Below are 25,717 nucleotides of genomic sequence, written 5' to 3' on the forward strand. Positions count from 1 at the left end.
ACATGGTGCTGGTGCGTGGCCATTTTGTACATTCACTTCCAAACCGCAATGAAAGTCTACGTTTCTGTGTGCTCAGTTAGCAGACATGAATTCTGCCACGGGTGCAATATTATATTATGAAGCAGATGAGCTCACTGGGGAGGATAGCTGTTGTATTGTTCGCTCAAGGACGAGCCAAGAAGGGAGTCAGAGTTGTGCAGGTGCAGTGATAAGGGGTGCTGGGAACGAGCGCATGGGAGACAAACTGGGTTTTGCCACTACTGACTGGATGGTTCCACTCTTTGCTCCCCATGCTTGCTGCCTGTCCTTCAGCCGGGGACGGTTGGCAACCTAAGGTGGGTGGGGATATTTCCGCATAAGAGACGAGGTATCCTGGTGGTAGATAGAGATTTGGAACCCCAGGTGATGAAGTCTCACTGAGAGGGAGGACGCTCCGCTCCAGACCCCGTTAGCACATGTGATCTCTCTGCCTACCTGCCTTGGGACTGGTTACTGTCGAATTGGCTGAGATGAAGCTTCCTTCTTCAACTGCACTAATTGTGATGTAGACCTTGTTTGTAGCTATCCTTGTCTCTGTGTGTGTGTGTGTGTGTCTATGTATACCCAATTGTATCTACTACCAGAATTATTTGTATACTTATATCTTGTATGAATAAAAGGACCTGCAAAGAGCCAATCATATTCTAATTATTGGTCTAAGTGTTTGTTATTGCCTCCCTGAGTCCAAGAACCTTTGGTCCGTGTAATAAGGTAAGTGGTTCTAGGGCCATTACACATGACAGAAAAGCAAAACACAAATAAAGATCCATTGTACATCCCTGGTACTCTGAGTCTCTAGTTCTTTCTCAAAGAAAAGGGTAATTAAGCATATTTCCTATTGATGGTGGGATAGAAGCAACTCTGATCTACCCTGCAGGTTCTGCAAAAATCCCTGTGCCTTTGCCGCAAGCCGTAGAAACAGCTGGAGCTTCTCTTTGACCTGCAGCAAGAGCCAGCTGGGGTTTCCTGCCCCAATTTCCACAAAGGAGCTTATGAGGGCCTTATTACTTCCCCTTGCTAGGGTCCTGATTTCTAACTCGTGCTCCTCTTTTGGTACTGACCCTCCTTGATGCATCGCCACATCACTGTTCCCCCTGCAACTATGGGTTTAACTTGTACAGATTGGGGTCTCTCCCTGTCCACTTCCTCAGGCAATGCAGGCCTTCTCATTCTTTCCTTCTCTCGCTAACTACCACTTTACTAACACTCTGTGCTTCCTACTGTTTAACAACCTCTTGCAGATTTTCTCTCCAACCACTTTTGGGTCTTTTTCTTCATCTCCTACAGTTTTCCTTCTTTCAAGTCCTATTGTCTTCCACCTACAACTTCCAGATAGCTTCCTCTTGCCAGTGCCACCCATTGTTGTTTTCCTCAAACCACCTTCTGAGGTCTTCTTCCTATGTCATGTTCTCTCTCTCCAACCACTTGTTCATATCGTACACCTGCCACCTTCTGTAGTCTATCTCTCACTGCCCTCCAATGTCTTTCTTCTTCTATCTCCCTCAGTATACCTTCTGATGTTTTGCTCCGTTCACCTTCTAATATCTCCCCTCTTCCAATGATTCCTTCCTGCCGTATGCCTTCAAACACCTCTTGATGTCTCTTTACCCCCTCTTACCTATAATCTCCTCTGCTTTTGTATCTCTATACGTCTTCTCCCCGTCCTTTCAGAATCACCAATTCCCTCTGAACTCAAACCACAAACTTCTCCAAATGTCCACTCCTCCCTTTCTGGGATGTTCCTTTATACTCCTGTGGGTCCTGCCCACGGGCCAATCTGAGAATATGTGCCTGTGCCTGTGTCTTCTCATTGATGCTACAGTATGAGTGAAAGCTGGGGAACTGCCATCTTGCCACAGTTGTATCATATATTTGGTTGGGTACTCCATCGTTTTGCTTGACCGCAGCTTTAAGAAGCTGGTCCTACATCTTGGGTTTCATATCTGTGTGGCTTTGTGCATGCTTGTGGGCATTGCTGATGGGAGCAGTGTTATATGTACGCCGGGACTGGAATTCAACACTGTGATGATGGTTTCTAGGCAGTTTGGGGTCTACATGTTGTGAAGCCTTAGATGAGATAGCGGTGCAATGTTCAGCTGAGGATGTTCATGTAGGTGCCCTTAAAGGTACAATAGCTTTTTCTCACTGGATGTGACTGTCTATTGCCTAGTGGCAGGGACTGAGTGTGGGCGACCAGGGGATCCTCCCCATAGCACTCCCGGGGACAATGCCCACTAGTTTGGGGAGGTACCCTGCTCGCTTGGTCGCCCCAAGAAGTCCTCAGAATAAGGCATGAGTTACTGCACGCAATTTCACTGTTGCCTAATTGTATTTCAGCAATCACGCTTTTGTGGCACCAGTTGATGGACCTGGACAGGGCTATAGCTAGGGACAGCTCTAAACAGGGGTATTGTCTGATATTAAAGGAATGGTCGCCTCCACACTTTTTTTCGCCATGAATCTTCATTACACCCACTCTGCATCTCATAGTGATGTATTGGTGTGTTTTTGATGGCGCATCACTTACATTTTGGGGCACGTATCATTGCGACCCACCTGTGTTCACCAAAGCCAGCTATCACAATGATGCACGATAACATCGTCTATCCGGTGCCACAAACTGGGGCAAATGCCCCTACCGGTGATGTCTTCGGTCACCATAACAAAACATATTCTAAACGTATTTATGCAATCACGTGTCATCTCGAAAATGCGGAAGATGCTCTGCCTACCAATGCATATCAACATTGCCTTTCTCCGTTATCTCAGAAGCTTTTCTTTTCAATAATATAATTAATAAAATTATTAAAGCAGTTGACACATCAATGTAATTTAAGGATTTGTATTAATATGTAATCCGAAATGTGCACCACTGTTATTAAAAGGCCGCTCAGACAGTGATCATTATGCATGCAAAAAGAAAATGACATGTTTTGTTTATCATCCATGTGGCTCTGAAAACATGTGTGTTTGTGTCCCTATCATGCTGGCATGCACTATTAAAACTGTGCATTTTGTCTTTAAACCTTATTATGCGTTTGGGGAATGCCACTGGCTCAATGTTCTATAAATTGCACCATTTGTGGCTAATTTGACACTAGTTCCCAAACACATGCCTTGATGAAATCAGAGAGAGAGGGCCCCTTACCAGCAGGTTTCCCCTGATCACACTAAATCTCTGAAGGTTTCCCGTCAGCCTCCATTGGAAGCATTGGACACTCTCATGCCCCCCTAGCTGCGCCCACGGCAGCCCTTTTCTTTAAAGAAATCTCAGCTCTGCTTATGTGTTACAGCTGATTGATTGATGTGCTGTTGTCGTGTAAATTATGCATAAAAAGAAGGTGTATACTTTTATCAAATGATATCTACAAGCATTTGGGTCTATCCCAAAGGCGCTTGCGGGAATGTAAATCTTAATCCTATTAAAACCTCTAGGACAATTGAATGAGTTTGCCAGTTCCAGGTCTGAATTAATTCTATGTTCCTGGCTTTTGGGCTCATAATAAAAAATACCTATTCTTGTGACTCCTGGTTATGGACATTGGAAACTGCCTTCTGTTGTGGATTTGGTTCCCATAACGTTTGTCAGCTTTCACTCGGAGTCTCATTTATGATTTCTGTATCTAGCATTCCATGATTTTTTAATTTATTGATAAACATATTTTTTTATGAGTTGCCACTCCCTTAATTTTTGGGCACACTTGATATGCTAGTTTGCAATTCTTCGGCCAGCACACACACCGTTTTTAGTGCCACACACTTCTGATTTTAGGACTCATTCTCTACACTCATAACCTGTGCTTTGATAGCTATGCTCAGTTAAAGCTTTTTGTTGCTCAGATAATTTACCTTCTTTGAAATGGCACAATGCCATGGCTTTGAACAATAATCGAATATAGGCCAACGTACAATTCTTAGCCTTTGTGAGTATTAATTTAGGGTTTGGGGCTGATTCACAAACAGGTCAACAGGAGTAACTCAATTACCTCTGGAGAGGGGCGTTACAATTAAGCAATAAGCCCCGAGCAGGGAGTATTACCACTTCAGGTAATGCCCCGGGGCCCATAGTTACAGGCCCCATGGCATTACTTGAAGTGGTTAATGTCCCCCCTGCGAGGGGCCTATTGCTATTAGTACCCCAGACACGAAGACCGGGGTACTAAGAGCATTTCTTTTATCTTCCGAAACGCTCCAGCGTTTCACAACAGAAAAAAATGTCAGAAAAATGGCTGCCTGCAAAGGGAAAACTGTCCGTTTTCCCTTTTCATGGCAGCCATTCAAAACGAATGGAAAAAGGTAAAGAAATAAAATGGCTGCAATGGAAAGGGAGAAGGGACTACAACTAGTGGCGGCCATTAAAAAAATAGGGAAAATGTAAAGAAAGAAAGTGGCTGTCATGGAAAGGACGAAGGGACTACGTGTAGTCCCTTCTTCCTTTCCATGGCTGCCTGACGCCAATCGGGAGTGGATGCGCTGGGGACATAAGTGTGCCCAGCGCGTTCGCTCCTGAAATGGACCAAAAAGAAGGTAAGTGGGGTTCAGAGTGCGGGGAGAAGATTGTTTGGATTGGGGGGGCAGAGGGAGGGACAACACTTACCTCGATCCCCGGTGGGGGAAAATGGCTGCCTCCAGCCACGTGGTGCTCGGAGCGGGGATTACCCCATTCCGAGCCTCCTCATTGGCTGAGTAGCTGCTTACACCCGCCTCGTCCCCTGCCAGGGACAGGAAGGAATGTAATGGCGAGAGGGATTTCCGGTCAGGTAACGCCCGGGCGAGGGCCAATGAGATTGCATGTTACAATCGTATTGTCCCTCGCTGGGTACTAATTTGCAACAAACTTACCGGTAGTAACCCTGACATGCTCTTCTCTTACCAGGACTTAGAGTTACTTCTAGCTTCTTTCTTTGTATGAATCAAATAGTCCCCCAGGAGTAAGTCAGGGCAATCAAATATTTCTGGCTCAGCCTCTTAGTTTGTTGCTGAAATGCGTATTTCCCTCTGCAGTATGTATGTTGTATTACCTTTGTGAATAGGTGAAATATGATTTGGACTGACAAAAAACGGTGCAGTTGCATGATAAACAGAGATAATTTCACGTTTGATAAGGTTTTGTCTCTTAAAAATATAAAATAATTGAAATGCTCACAAAAATGAATCCTTGTCCGATACCCGCCTCTTATTAATGTTAAGATTTATTCGACAGCAACAAAGAGCAATAGTCTTCTTCTTCAAAGATGTCAAGTCTTCTTATCTTATCGTATACACACTATATCAGTAATATGCTTTGTATTATGTTGGTTTTTCTCAGAGAAAATATAAACATACATTTTCAAATGTGTACATATTAAATTGTTTTCCTGGTTCTCTATAAATCGAAAACTGTGCCATGTTTTGTTTGTTTATTTTTGTGTCATTTATGTACTATTCCCTTAATCGTTTTTTGTAGGACTTTTACTGTTTGCTAAACATTTTCACAAGATAATAGATAGACTGCCATCGAGAGGGTATTGTTGAAATATATTGATGATTCTGTATTGTTCTGTACTTTCTCATAAGACTTACTATTGAACGCACACGTGTGGCAACCCTTTCTCTGTCTACTACATTCCTTGATTTCCTTCTGCCTTAGTGCATGCTACTTGATTATGTCATTGGCTTCTCTGTGTTTGCCTTGATAGTACTATTTGCATTCAATCTGTGTACAACTGTAGTTTTTGTAATCCAACACTTACCTTAACTTTCCGTTTTCTAACCCCTCTCTTTTGCTCATGATTACACATCGATGTTTTATGGTTATTACAGAAAAAGCTGTATATTAATGATATACTTATTTTTACTTTGGAAAACAGGCCCTCGTATTGCTGCCTCTGTCTTTTCATTGAGAGCAAAAGAAAAAGAAGATCTTTTCTCAGTGGACTCTGAGAGAAGATATGGGACTGCTCCTGCCCCAAGTGAGTGCGAATTTCTGAAATACTTATGGAAAGCTGAGCTAATACCTAGATGTTGCAAATTGGTTTGATTTGGCTACTAAATCCAACAATAAAAACAGGGTTTTTATAGGACTGGAATGTGTATTTTTACCAAAAAGCATTCATATTTCTTTGCTGTCAAGGAAGTGTTACATCACCATTTTTAAGGAATTTTTAATGTGATCGCTGCACCCCCACACTGATTCTAAACCTGTCAACGGGCAAGTGGGGACATGCACCCTCCATCTAACAACATAATTAAAGTGGGGGAAGATTAGCACCAGTGATCAATGTAATGTGGACACATGTGGGAAGCTGGGTGATGGGACTGAGGCGGCCTTCAAGGCTGGAGACCACCACCTGCTTATTGATGCTGGCCCTGGACGAGGTACATGGAGGATTCTTTAAGCACCCCACTCCATCACCAATCTTGAGTCCACAACCCCCTTCCCATATTTAGGTAACTCATTATCATCCCATTCTGGCAGGATGAGAAACAATCACAAACCCCTATCACCTGGCACAGAGGACCTATAATAATCCTCTGAAATACCACAGAAGGGGTAAACATTGTTTACTGAACCCTTTTGAGGAGATGTAAGTTGCAAATTGGCTGAACACCTCTCTGATTAGAGAAGGTGGCACATATGGAGATTACAGAGACTGTGGAGGGATCAGTATGTACCTTAAATATGGAACCCCTGGGGATTTCAGGAGAAACAATACATTGACTTAAGGCAGAAAACCTCAAAAAGCATTTGATGTTGTGTCTTTGATGGGCCACTTACCTGCTGCTGCAGGTGTCCGCGTAACTCGTGTCATTGATGAAGGGGCATGTTTTGAAGAACACCAAAGCTCCACAGTTGTCAATCACATTCCTGGTCGCAATTCTGAAAAAAACAGATCCCCCAGAGGAAGTAATAATGGATTTAAGAATGCAATGTACTGGTGAACACTGTCACAATGCATCTGGATCCAAAATGGCACCTGGACTTGATGTAAACTTGGTGAGCAGACCTACAGGCTCTGCTCACAATTTGACAACACAGGAAAGGTTTGTAGTCCCTCAGTGCAAATGTCATTACAGCACCCTCAATAAATCCAGCATGATTATCCTGGCAGCAGTAATATGTGGGTTATATTTCTGTACAGCTGTAGGGACAGAGAAAAAGTAGAGTATCACGTAGAGTATCACATCCAGATGATGTAGCTCCTAAGCACACATTTCTCTGGGTTTTTATATGGTTTTACCCAATGGGAATAAGGTCACGGCAGTATTCCCTTCTGTTGTTTTCTTAGATCTTTGTCAATCAATCATGGGTTCTCGCTCTTCTACCGCAACATGCTGCTACTTGTGGCTGTTTTGTTGCTCTTCCTTTTACAGCTGCATGGCCAGTGCTCATAAAAGCAGGGAGGAAAGGAAAGAGAGAGAATAGAAAAATACTGAGAGAAAAGGGGAGATGAAGGGAGAGGAAGAGAAAGAGAGAGAGAGAGGGGGGAGAGAAAAAGAGCGAGGAAGAGATCCCAATTCCCATTAGATATGATATGATATGATATGATATGATATGGCATTTGTAACGCGCCTATACACAAGTGTTTCAAGGCGCGACGAGGCAGGGAGGGGGGAACAAGGGGAGACAGACAAACAATCCTACTAGGCCAGGTGTCATTCAGATCGCGCAAGAGCATGGGTAGGGGGGACGGGAAAAGTGCAAGGGGGAAAGGGTGAGGGGAAAGTGCAGTACAAAGTGATTAGTAACATACAAGATAAATAATAAGGGCCAGCTGGTGGCAAGTGCAGGATAAGTGCAGACAAGTGCTGGGAAGGGGGGGCTGTAAGGATAGAGAGACAGTCCCGCAGTGCAGGGGTTGCCAGGGAGGCAGTGAAGGGGAGAGTGGCTGGGCCAAGGGCCGAGATTGGTGAGTGGCCCAGTTGCTGATTCAGTACAGTTTCAGTGATTTAGCAGGGGAGAGGGGGAGAGAAAGCAGAAGCAAAGAGGAAGGTTTTGAGGTGCTTCCGGAACCAGAGATGGTTCTCCTCAAGATACACCTACCGTGGTGCAGAATCTGTGTCCAAAGAGCTCTCTGGCCTTCTGGCAAACGGTTAAGTCTAACAACCCCAGGGCACATTGCAAAGGATCTTTGTGTCTGATGCCTGGCCCCTATCAAGATGACCCTATGCACCAGGGACAGTGGTGTTAGTACCTCTTGAAAGTAAAGAGCGACATACTGACATCATCGAAAAAAGGCAAGCAAGCACCGCCAACTACCAGCGATGAAGTGCAGGGTACCTAAAACCCAGAAGAATTGGGGCGGGGGCGCTGTTGAGCAGCCAAAGGTACTAGAGGTCTAGGAAAGTGCTCCGGCCCGGCAACATCATGATACTTCCAATAACCTTTAAATGTCAGAGTGAGTATATAGAGAACCTGTCGGAGGAAGCTGGGACTATTGTGCATTCCCTGTCCAAAGCTGGCCCTAATCCGTTTGCGGGGAGAGGAGAAAAGACTGGTTATTGGTCCAGCGGCGCGTCAGCCTGGCCGGTGCCAATGGGGATGCCCAGGAGAGCTGGAAGCAGGCTACCCAGTTCTGCAGCGTTGTTTGCTTGGAAGTGGGAGGAGCAACGAAGGCAAGCTGCCCCATCTGCATTGTTTCCCCGGAAAGAAGCTGTGGGCGCTGTGCGTTCCCCATCCAGAGCCGGCCCAAATCCATTTGCAGGGAAAGAGAGCGGGCTGGTTACTGGTCTGATGATGCGCCAACCTGGCCGGGGCCGACGAGGACACTTATGTGAGCTAGAAGCAGGCTACCCCCCATCGCACCCTTTTGGCCTGAATGAGGAACATTGAAGAACAGCAGCCCATTCTGCATAGCTACCCTCCGGACGGAGATCACTCGGCCACACCAACGGGCGGCGACTTCTGCTGAGGCCATTCCCAGACCGAGAATAGACCTATGGACCACTTCGAAAGCCCCAACAACCCGGCGAGAAGTACGTTAAAAGGGAAACTCGAGGGAGGGATGCTGTAAAAGATGCTCACACGGCAGTGATTGGTACTCTGTCAACGGTGGAATCCAGCTCTGTTGAACAGTCCCTGTGCCCGACCATCCACCCCTCCTGCCGCTGAACACTGGCCCACTGCCCATTTAGGCACTAATGATGAGATATCCCTCGGGGGGCTGCACTGCGTACTGCATCACCAATATCTCGTCAAATCGGAAACAGGACTCCCTCCACATTCCAGGAGGTATATTATTGTGCCAGATAGTGCTGATCACTAGAGGGTAGTTAGCAGTCTCCACAACATCCTTTACAATCCACACCCCTGCAGTGCACCGTGAATCCAGGACCCAGTGGGACACTAGAGAGAGCTATAACCCGGCAACATAAAGCTTGTGTGCAATATTTGTAGGGGGCAACAATAGACTATTGATTCAGACTCACCTGTAAACACATCCTAGTACCACCAATCGCAAACTTAGTGGGATGCCACCGGACCCAAGAGCACAAGGGAGAAACACAGTGGACAGTGGACATTTTCCTGCTGAAATAAGAAACCTAGCAATCCTCGAAGCAACAGAGGGGATCTGGGACACGAAAGACAACATGACCAAAGGGTCTGGGAAGAAAAAAGGCCCAACATATTTGTTTACCAGTGCCCAAACAGTGGCCCCGCAACTCGTAAACCAGTCGCTGGGAGAGAACTTGAGCACTATAACCGGGGAGACACGTGAAGACCATCTGTTGGTGGTGGTGCAGAGTGGCTTCATGTCCATTAATGTTAAGCGATATTGTGGCAATAATTGGGTCCCTAAAATCAAAACTGGAAAAGGAGACAGCCTATATTGATGAAGCAGAAACCAGAATCGGTGAGTTGGAGGACAAGGTGGGACGTCTTGATCGTGACATTGCGGAACTCAAGACCGAACTCACTAAAGTACGTGGCAAATGTGATGATCTCGAAATCACGCTAGAGACAAAACAACATACGCATCGTTGGTATACCTGAGGTGGCATGCAAGGGACCCATGGAGCCGTTTATCGAAAGTCTACTGACATCCATGTTTGATCTTCCAAATTCTCCACACACTTTTTGGTTGAATGAGCCCACCACACTCTTGCTCCATTGCCTAGAATAGGAGCCCCTCCGCACACAATCATAGTGCTACTACTTAATTACAGAGACAGGGGCCTCATCCTGAAACTCTCCATGGAGCAAGGGACACTGAGATAAGAATCCAACGATATCCATATTTACCCTGATTTTGCTGCCAGAGTACAGGTTCTTAGGCGTTCATATGACCCTGTGAAAACATTAAGAGCCAGACGCGTTCCATATGTCCTTATTTTCCCTGCAAAGCTACGTATTCAGCACAGGGGCAGGACGCATAGCCTATGTGGAAGCGATGATCCCGCTCCCACCCCGTGACCAACAGTGTCATCAAAATCATGGTCCTGAAGCAGAATCTGTCTGGCATGATTTCAGTGACAGAACAAGAAGCCCCCATATGATCTCAAGATAACAATATTTGACTCTGATATATTTAATTGTTAATTAAAGCCAGGGCACACGGCTATAGAACCGGCCGTTGCAAGTGACGATTGCTCACGGCGGACGCTGGGAAAGTTCCATGGTTGTACAAGGGAAGCATCATCGAGTTGGGGTAGTTGGTCCGGGAGGGGGGAGGAGGGTATGTTGGGACGACCTCAGAAGGGCAGTTATTTGGAGAAATGGGAGGGACGGGAGTTTGGGGATGTTTAAAGTTAAAAAAGGTTGGTTGACAGATTAGCAGAACGACACTGGGTCACACGAGAATAATCTGTACTTTGAAAAACACCCAAATATAATAAATCAATGGTCAAATAACAAATGGACGAATCAATAGGATTCATTTCATGGTACGTAAGGGGCCTTAGTAACCCCATTAAAGCCAGAAAGACTTGCATATATTGACCAACACGCACCCAAAATAATGATGCTTTAAGAAACGCATGCACTGTTGCCAATTCATGAGAGCTTCGCCCCTAAATGGGGAAAACAAAGATTCTACACCTCTTAGTCGTCACAGGGAAGGGGGGTGTTGATACTGGCGCACCGGACACTGCCCTTTCAATCCAAAGAGGTCCAAATAGACCCAGAGGGAAGATGCATAATAGTAACGGGGGAGTTGGCCGGGAAAAAGATAATATTGGTGAACTCGTATTGGCCCAATATAGATGACCCAAGCTTTTTACAATGGGATTTCCGAAAAACTGTCAGGAATAATGGTGGAATAATGGTGGACCTTAACAGGCCGGTTGAGCTAGAAGAAATAGAAGAAGCAATCAATTCATTGGCTTCAGGTAAAGCCCCGGGGCATGATGGACTTGGCATAGAACTGTACAAGGTATATACGGAAATTCTAGTCCCGTGGCTCCTTCAGGTCTGAGAGGAGGTACTCGAGAATGGATGGCTCCCCCTTCGCTGTCAGAGGCCGTCATCACAGTACTGCCAAAATCAGGTAGGCCGCTGAACGACATGACCTCCTACCGTCCGCTATCTTTAATTTACACAGATGCCAAGTATTGGCGAATAGACTACTAGCCACATATGCAGCGATTAGTGCACCCAGATCAATCGGGTTTCATCCCTACATGACCAACAGCCCTGAATGTACGACGCCTATTTGTCATTATTTTACAAATTAACCCAAATGCGGTGGCAGCATCAGATTTTTATTTAGTTTCATGGACATTTCTGTTCGGGGTACTTAAACAATGTGGGCTTGGAGACCACTTCATTAGATATGTTTGGCTGCTATACACTAACCTGACCGCCAGAGTCCGCACCAACCGGATGCTGTCCCAGGACTTCACACTATCCTGGGGTACGCGACAGGGTTGCCCCTTTAGCCCCCTATTATTCGAAGTCACGATAGAACCTCTGGCCTGTAGAATGCACGATCAACATGCACATAGAGGAATACATATAGCAGGGGCCCCCCTCAGATAGTCTCTTTATACGCAGAAGACGCACTGCTATTTTTACAAAACCCTGAAGTAAACCTTAGACCGGTGATGGAGGAAGTGGCCGAATTCATGACACACTATGGGTACAAAATAAATAACGCAACATCTGAATTATTCCCGTTGACTGAGAACACAACTGAACTTACTGATCTAATGGGATTCAAATGGGCCCCAACTAACCTTAAATACTTAAGTGTGATAGTTTCCCGTAAACAACACACGCTATATGAGGACAACCACGAAACCTATCTCAATGCATCGCAAACAAAATTGTCAGCATGGACGAGACTCCTGCTATCCTTGTATGGTAGGCTGTCCTTGTTGAAAATGATAGTGATGCCCAAATTACTATATTATTTTACCACAATCCCGATATGGCCCGGACAAAATTCTTTACTAGACTCAGATCCATGGTAATACAATATACTTGGGGGAACGGAGTGCCCAGCATGAGTTGGGAGGGACTGACAAAACCATATGAACGTGCGGGATTGGCCTCCCCAGATTCCGAGCTATACTACATAGTAGCACAAGCACAATATGCGGGTCATTGGTATGCACAGACCCAGGGCCCAGCCCACCTGGCAGTGGAACGTTACGGTGCAGCCCTCACGGATCTCAGGGCAGTAATCCTGGAAGATAGATACGAGTATTCATGTGCATTTGACCCGGTGTGCACGACAGTCAACACATGGGCACGGGCGTTCAAGCGCCTGAACATAAACACACCATATAATGGCAAGATAATGCTATGGAATTGCCTGGTGCTCCCCCCGACGTATGAGCCGGATATACGGAGGGCCTGGGACCCCAAGGGGGAGATGAGGCTGGTGACTTGTTTCTGGGGATGAGGGGGACATTCCTGACCATAGACGAGTTTATAGAGAAGCTAGGAAACAACCCAGTTAGGCTATTGCAAAACCTTCCAATGAGAGCAGCAGTGCACCGTAGATGGCCCTCATTCCCACCAGAGCCGGAGCCAGACACATGCATAGATGCTATAATAGCAGAAGAGATACCGAGGGGGCTGATCTCCAAATTATATAAGATAATACAGGCAGGTCAGGCACAACAGAACACAGCTATGGTTACATGGGGAAAGAGATTTGGCAGAAAACATTGATGAAGCCAAATGTCAATGATATTGCTTATTTACAAGGGAAGTTTTGCTAAATGCACGCCTACAACTCATACTGTTTAAAATACTGAACCAATTGCATTATACACCGGCAAGAGTCTCGTGGTTCTTCCCTCTGTCATCAGATAAATGCATCAAATGTGGAAGCGAGGGGGCAGATTCAATACACATGTACTTGAATTGCCCAGTGACAACACAATTCTGGCAGGATGTGGTGGAAATAGTACATGATATAACTGGAATTTCTCTGGTACTCTTACCATTGAAATATTTACTGGGGGACATAACCAAAGTATCTGCCAAGGTGTGCAGTCTATTCAACATGGGATGTATACGTGCCAAGAAATGTATCTTGATGAAATGGAAATCCAAAGTAGCACCAACTATCCAAGAATGCCTGAGAGAAATGACATTTGTGAATGAGATGAAAGGGAAATATAACGAATAACGAATAGGCCCAAGGACCCAAGGACATATGGGACCTCTTTAGAGACTAACTTAATAAAAGACAATCTGAAAATGTATAATGATATAAAGTAGTAAGTAAATTATTGGCGTGTAAAATGTATCAAAGACGATATCTCATTTGTGATAGTACTGTATGAACTTGGTGTCAGGTTTAACCTGCTGACGTGTTGCTTAAATAACATTTTTTTTAAACCCAGAAGAGTGTGACTTTATAATTCCCATCAAGAAGGTGGAGTCTAAGGAAGAGGGAAAGGACTAAGTACTACAGTTCAATAGAGAGGCCTAAATTATCTTGTTTTGTTGAATTCTCACTAGTTTCCTTCAGCTTCCCCTACTTAGTTGTAATAAAATCTCTGCAACTGATAACCTGGCTTTGAGTTGTCTGTCATATCCCTTGGCCATGACATCAGTCCTGGTAATACATTTCCAAATGAGCAACGCAGGGTTAGGAGTATTTGGTCCAAACCAGCGTAGACATCTCACCTCCCACCTTGAGAGATGACTTTTTGGCCCATTTCACACGGTTGACACCCAAATTACATCCACTCTTTTTGAAGATTTATTGCATTTTAACACTGAGAAAACATTAACTTTCCATATTATAACAAGATTATAACATATTCCCCTACACCAATCAATACATTTACCTGCCAAGGGTTACTAACGATCCCAACAATATAACAAAAGAATTGGTGGATGGGAAATCCGAATACATTAGTGTCGGCAGAGAGAGGCAAGGGGCCAGCGGGTCCTTTAGAAAATCTGTGGTCCCTCACCATATAAATCCCAATTTGAGCCTACTACTGCCTACCACTTCACCCCGCTCTAGTTCTTGCACTCCATCTGCAGCAAAAAAGAGAGAGGCATGGCACTTCCTGCTGGGACATCTGTGGCTCTTTTGCCTTGATGCATTTTTTGCTATGGAACCTCTAGCGACTTGCCTTTATATGCAATGCAGATTGTCAGGATCAGCCCCACTATGGACTAAATTGTAAAGAACTTTCCCACATTTCTTCTCAACACTGAATTGCAGAGAACATCACAGCCCCCAAAGAAGTATAGTCCTTTGGACCACCCTGCAATGCATGTTTGCACTCTGGTGATGGGGGAAGGGCCTCAAGCCATACTTAGGAGTGGTGTCGGATCACCACGGACAAGTCGGTGCCTCACCTTGTACAGTCGGGCGATGACCGAGAGTTTTTTCAGAAACATTCAGCTTTTCCACCTCAACCAGACCATCACCAGCACTGATGCCTAATTCTTCAACAAATGGAAGAGGTTGTGAACCTATTCCCTATTCAACAGAGAGGGTTTGGTTGCTACTTCAGGTATTTCCTCAAGCAAAAGAAAAAGGTGAGTGGCACCAGATTCTAGATCTGCATCTCATGAAATCCTACAGTATGTGTTAACCTTGATATGGCCTGGCAATTTGCAGGTCTCAATGAACCTGCAGGATGCTTACTTCCAAGTCCCTATTCCTTCTGCTCACAGGCATGTACCTATGTTCCACAAGTCTTAACAAAGTATTTGGCCCCGGTCGCAGCACATCTTCGGAGGCTGGGAATACAAATGTTCCCAAGTTAGGCAACTGATAGTTGCTGGGGCCCATATGGAAAGCCACATCATGGAAGACCGAGGCCCAGCAGACTCAGGCTCTCAGGCAGTATTCTCAAGTTCCAGATTCACCTTTCCAAGCAGTCATCTTCCTGTACACCAATTTTGATACACAGCAGAGCCCGATTCCCCCCCCGGTCTGAGGGTATCCACAGCCTGATGGCCAAGGCGCAGTTCATGAGAGGAAAGAAAATCTGATAAAAATCTCCATGGTACACAGCTTCTCATCTCTGCTCGGACTTATGTCTTTCTGCATCAGCATACTCCCACACTGCAGGCTATGGGTGGGCCCTGCACAGGAGGACATCAATCTCCAGTGGGTTTAATCATCTGTGACAATACCCGCTCTCTCAGCATAAAGGTCATAGGATCCCTCCAGTGATGGGCCAAGGTGGATCAGCATACTCCCACACTGCAGGGTACGGGTGGGTCCTGCACAGGAGGACATCAATCTCCAGTGGGCTTAATCATCTGTTACAATACCCTCTCCCTCAGCATAAAGGTCATAGGATCCCTCCAGTGATGGTCCAAGGTGGATCATATGTCTGAGGGGCTGCCCTTCCACCCACCAGTGGCAGGACATGTGATTAATACATAACCCTCCATATTTTGGTGGAGCATGCACCTGGAAGACCTCAACCCCGTGGGTCTAGGGTCTGTGGCAGTGTGACACCTTCACATCAGTGTCCTCAGGCTACAGCCATACAGCTAGCTCAGAAGGCCATTTTACACTCCATCTTTCACTCGACGCAAAAGATGCCTAGCGCATGTAAACCTGAGCTATCCAACATCAGGTCTACCGAATGTCGGGGCACTTGCCTCTGGCAGAGAGCTCCCTAGTGGACAAGCTAAGCATAAGCAGCACCATTTAAATTTCTCAGGAATAGGAACTTCAAGATGTACAGATAGAGCTGGAAGGGGGGTTATTTCTTAATGCTTTCCTGCCCTTTCCTATGATCGTTTAATACCTCTCACAGCTTCAGTGGATGCCGTGGAGGGTGAACCTGGATGCCCCGGATTGGACACGGCATGTTTGGTGCCCAACCCTTCAGTCGCTCTCCAGGACCCCATTAATGACCCTGATAATTCCCCCTCAGCTGCTGTCCAGGGAAGGTAGGCACGCTTTTTATCACAACCCCAGCTCTCTTATGCTTTTAGGCTGGACCTGAAAGGTGCCATTTTGGACACACAGGCCTCCCGCATGGCTGTCCATTCTGTTTTTCTGCTGTTTGGAAACCTGGCATGTCCTGTTTGGGAACCAGAAATAGAGTAGGTCTCACTGTGCATGTTTAGAAGCGGGAGGCAAGCAAAATAACTTTGTGTAATCCATGAATCAGCAGTGTATTAAATCCAGTTCCCAGGTGTCACAGGGAGGCAAAGGGCAGTAGTGCTTACACTACACATCACCAGGGGAGAAACATTTACATTTCCGTGTCGCACCAGGGAGTAGTCAGATTTCTTTCTGACTAGCAAGAGAATAATAAGTACCATGATTTCAATAGAAATAATTTAGTGGCTGCATGAAGTTCAGTCTTAAGAAGAAGCCCCATATCTCATTGTGACTGGGAAGGCTTTGTGTTGTGCATAAGGTAAATATAATGAGTTTCTCCGTTTTTTTGTTCTTTGGGTGTGCGTAGGACTGAGACAACAATTCTGGTACCTATGTCTCAGAGAGGACTATGGAGTAAGCAGTTTTTCTTTGCAAGTTCACCAGTTCACAAGGGAATATGTGTGCCATGAATAACACATATAGAACAGCATTTACTGCATTGAACAGGGAGAGCTATGAATTACCTAAATAAGTATGTGAATCCTGACGGTCTGATTGAAGGAAACACGTGTAGAATGACTGAGTTTGTAACTGATGGTAGATTGTTTTATTAGTTTTTTCACCTGCAGGGGTACACCTTTGACAAGAGAAAGGTCTACTTGTGCCATATATACATTTAAGTTTCATCATGGGAGATCACCTGCTATCTGGCCTGATGATGGCCTAGCCAAATTGAGGGGTGGTGAAGATAGCACCTCCGCCATAAGAGGTCGAAACACACGTCGGTCGACACTGTCTTGTTTGTTTAATACACAGTGCATCAAAGAAAATATATGCAAGTCTGAGACAAAACGCATGACCTTTGTGTTTAGATTGTCATGGTTTTGCCACTGTCAATTGGCCATAAGAAAACATTGAAATAGGGTAGGAACGTTGTAAATGGCCAGATGAAAGGCATTGTGGCGATTAGTCCAGACTGATGTCTGTGGATGAAGAAAAGTGAATTAGTTGTTTAATGTAATACTGCTGCTTTGCGATTTTTTGAGTCACTTTTACTAACGCCATCACTTATTTTTGTGGTAAATTATCCACAGAGAGTGTATTTGGGATTTATTTTTGTTGCTATTGGGTTGTTTTAACATTTGTATATAATAAAAACATTTCTTTTTATACAGTAAACAATTGAGTACAGAAATGTTCCTGTAGGAAGAAACTGTTTTGAAAGGAGCGTGACTGAGTGAGAATGATGTTGATAGATGTTGGGCCAGAGTGACAAGAAACACATGCATCTGCCATAGGTGTTCTTTTTTTCTAGATTTCCATCCCGGTAGACATAGACTCTAGTCCGGGCCCCACCTTTTTTTAAGTTGTCTTGACATGCTTCACAGTGCTAGCGGCCATGACATACTTAAGGCCTACTCCAAGAAATGCAGGCAGTTTAAGTCCTCGCACCCTGAGAAGGGACTTTCACCCCTTGATCATCAGTGACACAAAATTCTGCCTCATCTGTTGCATTCGATCACAAGGGGCTTTCACTAGCCTCTGTCAAAGTTCATCTGTTGATCAACTCTTTTTACTTGTTGTCCCAGATTCAAGGCCATTCTTTTCAGCCCCACTGGTCAAACTCTTCCTGAAGAGGCTTCTTCGATGGTATCCCCTAAATCTGCGCCCTGTCCCTGCTTATGCAAGCACCTTTTGAACGTATGCGTAGCGCTTACGTTAAATACATTTTGTGGAAGACAGGTTTATTGCTAGCCATAATGTTAGCACACAGGGTAGATTAACTGCAGGTGCTGTCCTCTGAATAGCCCTTTACCAGATTTCCCAAAGACAAGGTTGTGCTTGGCCCTCATCATGGTTTTCTACCAAAGAAAACAATGTTGCTCTATCTGCCAGTGACACTGCAAACTTTCTTTGTCAACCCGGTGCCTATTACCAAGAGATGCCTTCGTTCTCTTGACTTTTGCTGAGTTCTATGATATTACCTTGCAAGGACTAAAGACATTTGTCAGTCAAATAGGCTCTATGTGGCCTTTTGGGCCACTTCAAAGGATCTGGTTATCTCCAAGCAGTACATTGGATCACTTCCTGCATCAACTATTGTCAAGGCGCGTCTGGCCAGATTGGGCGGGTGAGCCATGGGTGAAACACATATGAAGCACAGCGCCACACCTCAAGGCCTGAGTCCCCTCTAGGGCAGTTGCTCCGTTTTCAGTGCTATATTATCAGCAAAGGGACTTCACTACGAGGCCAACCCACTGTGTTGCGTTCAACAGCAATGCAATACTCTTTAACAAGCTCTCACCACGAAAACTCTGTTGCTGCGGGACATTCAACACAAAGTTCCAAAGAATTCTGTTTGATATCCCATACTTTTAGTCTATCTTTGACACAAGCACGCAGATTGCTGTTATCTATGATGAGATTAAATCTGTACTACTTGTTCTTTGATGTTAATCCTGTGTCCTGCACTAGCTCCTCCTTCCCTTCTCCTAGCACTTTTCGACTTCCCTCTCCCCGGCACTTGCGCGATCTCAATGTAACTAGGCCTAGTAGGAGCGTTGGCTTGTCCTCCCTTTGTTTCCCGTCCCTTGCCTCATTGCACCTTGAAACACTTGTGTATAGGGGCGTTATAAATACCATATTATATCATATCATAGTTCAACAGAAGAAATGCTTTCTTTACATGCCAAACAAGCAATCATCCGAATGGGATACAATGTTATGAACAGCTTGTTAGTTCTGTTTTGTTTTTGGTTTCTTGAATACAGGTGAATATTGAGCATCCACGTTTGGGCGGTTGTATACTAATTGACCTTTTCACAATTGACCTCGGGAGAATTGACCTGATTTAGAAGGTCAATTAGGAAATATATGCGGGGGTAAACCCCCTGCAACCCCCCACCCAATCCAAAAACCTCCACAACCCCCCATCCAATCCCCTTATATTATTTAAACCAAACCAATACATATATAAAATAATATAAAGGTCAATTGTGCAGAAGATCAATTAGGACCACTATAATTAGGTCAATTGTGCAAAAGGGCAATTGTAAAAGGTCAATTTGGGTTATACCCCTTTGGGCACGTGAGATGTTGCCTTTGAGAAGGAGAAACAAGGTAATAAGAAGTGTTTGCTGCCCAACATGGGACTTTGCTGTGTTGCTACACTCTCCAGGCTCACACTTAAATGGGACACCATCCCATCCTTCCTGAGCTAGTCAAAGCAGGTCTAGCCCACACTGCTAAAAGAATAGTGGAGCACTCTGTGCACCTGCTTGTTCCCTCGACTTTTGCCTTGATTTGAAGTTTAGAGGGATGCAAAAGATTAGGCACACAGGAGGTGAGGTCTGCATTAACGGGAAGACCACAATCATGATGGTGGTGCCTCTCTTTGTTATTCTGGTCAGCAGTGTGCATGGACAGAGAAGACCTAAAGGGTGGCACAGTGAAACATGGCCCCCCTCTCTGAGTATTGTGTGAAGGTTATGATGCTTTTCAAAACGTAACAATTCGTTTTTTGTTTGTTTGCTGGTGTGGTGCCTTTTGAAGGTAAACATTTCTTGGTTTAGCCTTAGTGTGGTGATACCGTTCAGCGTTTCTTTTGATGGATCTTCATAACTCAATACCTACAATGATGATGTTCTTCAGCAAGATGGGACTCAAAAGGTTCCCACCATTGCCTTTCTGCATTTGTCTTTTGGTCGCAGCCTGATGTTAGATTTTGAAAGGTCTTTATGCAACTTGGTAATTCAATGTAAGGTTCCAATGTAAAGTATGGTGCCTTCGTGTGCATTTACTATTATTAATTTTAGGCAATTTTTTACTTCAAAAAAGGTCCCCGTATTGCCACCTCTGTCTCATCACGAAGGGCTAAAGAAAAGGAAGATGTGTTTCCAGTGAACTCAGAGAGAAGACTCTGTACCGAACATTCTTCAAGTGAGTGAAGATTGATGAAATCTTTTTGTGGAAATCTAATGGTAATGTTTGGAGAGAGAGAATGTGGGCAGAGGGACAGAGGGGACCCTTGCTGTTGCCTTTGTCTTACTCAGATGAATGCAAAGGAGAGTTAGCAGTCACTTTGACATCGCTAAGCCTTGCACAATGCTGTGTCACCTGGCATTTCTTCTTTCTTTCACCACATATAATACATAGATTGCTTTTATCCAACATAAGAAATCTGTACAAACGTATGGGAGCTCATGTTCGTTATGGCATATTGTAAAATGTATGTGTAAAATCAGGGTTCGAAATTGCCAGGAGCTGGGAGCTATTTAGCGCCTGGTTATAGCTAAGTGGACCCTGGTTAGCTTGAAACCAACAAGTACCACTTTTGACTCCTGTTGCAAGTGGCGCCATACAAAACCTAGATATGTGATATTAACTGTATATGTTTGTGCATGTATAGCGAGGAGAATAATTGACTCACCTAAGGGACATTTAGAGCATATTGGATACGATAAAATGGACACAAAGTTAGAGTTTGCATCTTTGCTGCATGCTATGTACTAGCTCCTGGTTCCCCAGCGGTAGCTCCTGCCTGATTATGCCTGAAATCCCAATTTCGATACCTGAAAATGCTTCATGCAAAAAACTGTATGCATTATTTTTACACCATGCGCTATATTTGTACGATGTAGAGGGGCACAGAGAAGAATTTCCATTTCAACCATCCACATTCACTCCACCATACAAATGCAACAGCATTCATGCAACCATGATACTTTCATGCTGGTGTAAATACTGTGGATTCCAGTGTAATCCACCTGTCTTTTACATCAGAAAAAAATCAGGTGGATTAAATATGAATCCATTGTAAATCATACATTGCAGGTAGAATGCACTCAACTAGCACTCTGAAATGCAAAAGGAAGGTGTTAAAGCTTAAAGCAGTTTTACTTGCTTTTTACACCTCTCTTTTGCACTTTGTAGTACATCTGACAAACATAGCATGCATGGGATGTATTTGTGTCACCAACCAACCTAATCTGCGGCTGGAACCCGGCTTGTGATGAGAAGAGATAGGTCCTGCTCTTATAAGTCGCCACTGCTCCTGAAATCATCAGGTAGACGAATGGCTTCTAGAAAGGAAAAACCAAGAGGAAAACCGGGCAGGGAAAAACCTCCTAGGTAAGAATCCAAGATGGTGATGACATTGCAAAGCACATACAAACCGCTGGAACACCAGGTGTGATGAATATTGCCATTAATCAATCTGGAGAGGGGCATTCATGCAAATTCAAAGATGCACTAAGAGAGACGAAATTAAAAGACCCTCCCCCAAAACACTGAGGCATTACCGTAGCTCGGATCCAGTTAATCGCATGGGCCAACACAAATAGTGAAATGACTAAAGTATTGTAAAAAAGGTTAAGTGACCCGAGCAGGAGTAGCAGCAGACTGGTAGCAGAGGACATGTTCCTAGCTGCTTTTTGCAAAGACAGACTGGCACTTGGTACAAGGTTGTTGCTTTGCTGGAGAAGCTACATTCTTCCGGGACGGTTTATAGTCATAATATCGAAAAAATAATATCGAATTACAAAAATGTTGAGAAAAAAATGTCGAATTCAAAAATGTCGAAAACACATACATATAATAGAAAAAGTCATTAATTCGAAAATAAAATGTCGAAAAAAAATCGAAAAACCAATGTTAAAATAACTATGTAAAATATCACATATACTAACGTTTTTTATTGGGGGGGGTCCCCCCCAACCCCCCCATCCCAAACCCCTACCCCAACCCTCCACTCCTCCCCATCCCCCCCAACACCCCCCATGGATATACCTTTATTTTTTTTAAAAAAGGATTTAATAAAACATTAATTAAATAATTAATTATTAAAAAAAACCCATCCCAAACCCCTACCCCAACCCCCCCACTAACCATGGATATACCTTTAACCATTTAAAAAAATATGTTTTATAACATATAATTAATTAATTATTTATTTAAACATTAATTCGAAAAAAAATCGAAAAAAATTCGACATTTTTGTAATTCGACATTTTTATTTTCGACATTTTTTTTTCGACATTTTGACTTTCGATATTATTGTATTCGACATTATGAATGGACACCTTCCGGGACACTGATGGAAAGCCCTGCATAAATGAATGCTTTGAGAAAAAAAAGAAGGAAGACTGAAGAAGGGTCCAGATTTTCACTAACCCTAGAAGAACCCTCCCAAGAGAAATTCATGTTGTGTATTAGGCTTGTGTCATAGATGGCTCATCAAACACCTTACTCCCAGAGATGGTTCAAGGGTTTTTATTGAACCTTTAAGCAACGTGCTAGGGACATCCATCTCTCTCTCTCTCTCGTCTGAAAGGACCAATCCCTCCTCAACCCATGTGTCCATACTCACAGGTAAGTATATACTGCAGTTTTCTCCCTACTGTCTAGCTTCAGACTGTTGCTAGGAGGAAAAACCTCAAAGCCAACGCCTTATCTGTCTAAACTCCCCAGGGACTTCCTAGACTGACCTTACTTTATCAGTGGTGTTAGTTGATTACAAGGGATTATAGTGTGTGCCTTTCAGACATGTTGCCCGACTTGGTATGTTCCTATCATGCCCACATACTCCTCTTAATCACTCTGATTTTCTCCTGCTCCCAACTAATTGTAATAATGTTAGAATTATTTCAGAGGCAATGCAGTTCGTCTTGTACTAATGGCTGCTTTGTTTCTGACATTTGTGAATGATATTAATGCCGCTTTTAAGTTCTTGGGTAGGACATTTTTATTTTCGACTAGAAATTCAGCCATTTGTACATGTTAATTGGTTGTGTGTCTTTGTTGTTAATATTTAAATTGAAAGTCTAATGTACGGTTGTAGTTTATTGTAAAAAGTATTTTGTGTAACATTCTAATGGCGAAAACTGAATAAAGTCTCACTACTGCTACCGAACTCCACCCACCATTATTCCTTCTCCCGGCGTCTTACTTGTGTGGCCGTCTGCTTTCTCTCACTCCTCCTGCCACTTGCCTCCACCCTTCGACATTACTTCTCCCTCCTCCTCCTCCATTCCTCTACTACCTCCTCCACACTACTTTTACTACTCCACCCACCTTCCACTCATCACAACCACTTCACATTCCCTCCCTACATGCCCTCTAATAATCTCACTGACTACTTGCACACTTAAAACACAGTACCACTTGCGCTCACTTATCAATAAGTCACCTTTCCTAAAATTCACCTCCACGCTCTTGTCTACCATCCTTCCTCCTGCTGGTCTCTGGCTCCGCCAACTCCTTCTGCTTTGGCCGCACCCAAACAACCCACAACTTTCTGTTGCCTGAGGTCTTTCGTGTCCCCCTCCCCAAACCCTGATTGGTTGTCTGACCTCAGCCAATCTGGCCCTGTCTTCCCTGCCCTGTAGGTGTTGCATATAGAAAAATGTTTAAATAACGGGTTAAGCCCCGCCCCTTTTTTCTGCATGGCGCCACTGTGAGGTAGCAATGATCCCCTTCATTGCACAGTGTCCAGGCTTGTGTTAGCAGCCATGGCATGGCTTCCCCCAAGCTAAATGTAGTTGTCGTTGTTGGTTGTAGCTCTTATTTAGGCCCCTGGCCATCTAGGGTGTTTGCAGAGGTATTGCTGCTGCATGCACCAGCACTGGGAGAGTTATGTGGCTTGGCAGGTTGCCACCTAAGCTCTCTGCCATGTCTTCTACTGTCTTTCTCTCATTTGCCAGTTTGGGTATTCCGGCGCTGAAAAGCAGATGGCGTAGGGCATTGGTGGTTTGTGCTTCCTCTGCGGGCTTCCAATATGGCTGCAGTGTTTGATCTAAAACAATGAGAACATTTGGCAAGCATTTGTTTCAAGAGGCATGGAATGTTGCCAATGGGTACTGGCCACATAAAAACTGGTGTTTAGGGCGAGGACAGGAATTGGGGCCCTCTCAACTGCCACTGTCCTGCACGGGGTACGACTGGCTTTGGCTTTCAACCTGGTAGGCCTTCCATCCTAAGATGTGAGAGGTTCCTATCCCGTCGTGCCAAGGGAAGGTTACACCTTGTCCCACACATGCATCCTTTCACCTAAATCGTCCTCTTAATCCTGACCACTAGCTGACAGAGCATTGTTGTGAAGAAAGATCTAAATTTGCCAGGTTGATCCCAGCCTGGTGTTTGACTATAAAGGAATATGGCGGTCTGGCCAAGAACCATCTCAGGAAACGGGGTTATTTTCCATGTTCCTTGCCATGCAGACTAGTGGGGCGTGGTTTGTGACAAGTTTGACTGGTCGGCCAGTTAGGTAGAAGTGGAGGCTGAATTTGGCATATTTGATTGTCAAGTATTTATCATATAGCTTTATGTTGGTTAATATTGAACCATAAAAGCAAAGTGCATTAAAAATCAATCCATGTATCTTACAAAAAGTGCTTAAGAACAACAAGAATAAAAAACATGATAAAAAGACAACCTTTAACACCAGAGAATAATCTTCCTGCATAGATTAAAAAGCGATGGTTGCAGCTTCCCAGTTATTGCAGCTAAACAATGGAATACCATGCCTCTAGCACTGAGATCAGATCTTTCCCTATGGCCCTTCCGGAAACAACTCAAAACTTGGCTTTTCATTCAAGGGAAATAGCAACACATGTCTCCTCCTGTCTCTAACCCCTGCCTAACGCAACACTCATGTTCTTTACCTGCATACTACCTAAACTATACCTGTAATCTGCAACCTACTGTATGCAACTGTTAATGTAACATAGTAACAACTGTTGATTAATTTTGTCATCTGGTATAACCTAACCCATCCTGCACTGAATGTAACCTAAGATAACTACTGTAACCACCACGTTTATGTTATGTAACCAGCGCATAGATGCCCCCAGGCTAAGTGTGCTTAACAAATGTCAAAATAAATAGATAAATAGATCCACTTGAACAGCCAATAAACATAGCAGATAAAACCTTTACAAATCATACAATTGCCTAAAACCTGGTCTCAACTATTTGATTTCATTATCTTTGTCACATCAAAAGAGATATACAAATTAATTCAAGAGATTGATACAGTAAAATAAAATGTGAATCTATTTCACCAGACTTCTTTGACGATATCTCCAGGCTTTTGCAAGATAGCTTGAAACTGCATAAACCCTAAAGACACCGTTTGGGGTTTTACAAAAGCTTAACGCCCCAAGTACAGTGTCAATACTATTGGTTTTAAACAGAGGTAAAAACCATTTCCGTCGTAG

At 44.2% G+C, this 25,717-nt stretch overlaps 1 protein-coding gene across 4 annotated transcripts in view; it reads left to right on the plus strand.

The window, feature by feature from the left end:
• Positions 1-25,717, plus strand: part of LOC138453803 (zinc finger protein 436-like) — an 867,996-nt gene that overhangs the window by 209,441 nt on the left and 632,838 nt on the right. For all 4 annotated transcript variants that reach the window (XM_069606979.1, XM_069606976.1, XM_069606977.1 and 1 more), the window contains exons 3-4: positions 5,889-5,990; positions 20,340-20,441. In XM_069606979.1, the coding sequence (XP_069463080.1) occupies positions 5,889-5,990; positions 20,340-20,441 (204 nt within the window). The remainder of the gene's footprint in view (positions 1-5,888; positions 5,991-20,339; positions 20,442-25,717) is intronic.

Source organism: Ambystoma mexicanum, chromosome 4p (genome assembly GCF_040938575.1).
Source record: "Ambystoma mexicanum isolate Mex_15411 chromosome 4p, UKY_AmexF1_1, whole genome shotgun sequence".
Classification (NCBI taxonomy): Eukaryota; Metazoa; Chordata; class Amphibia; order Caudata; family Ambystomatidae; genus Ambystoma; species Ambystoma mexicanum.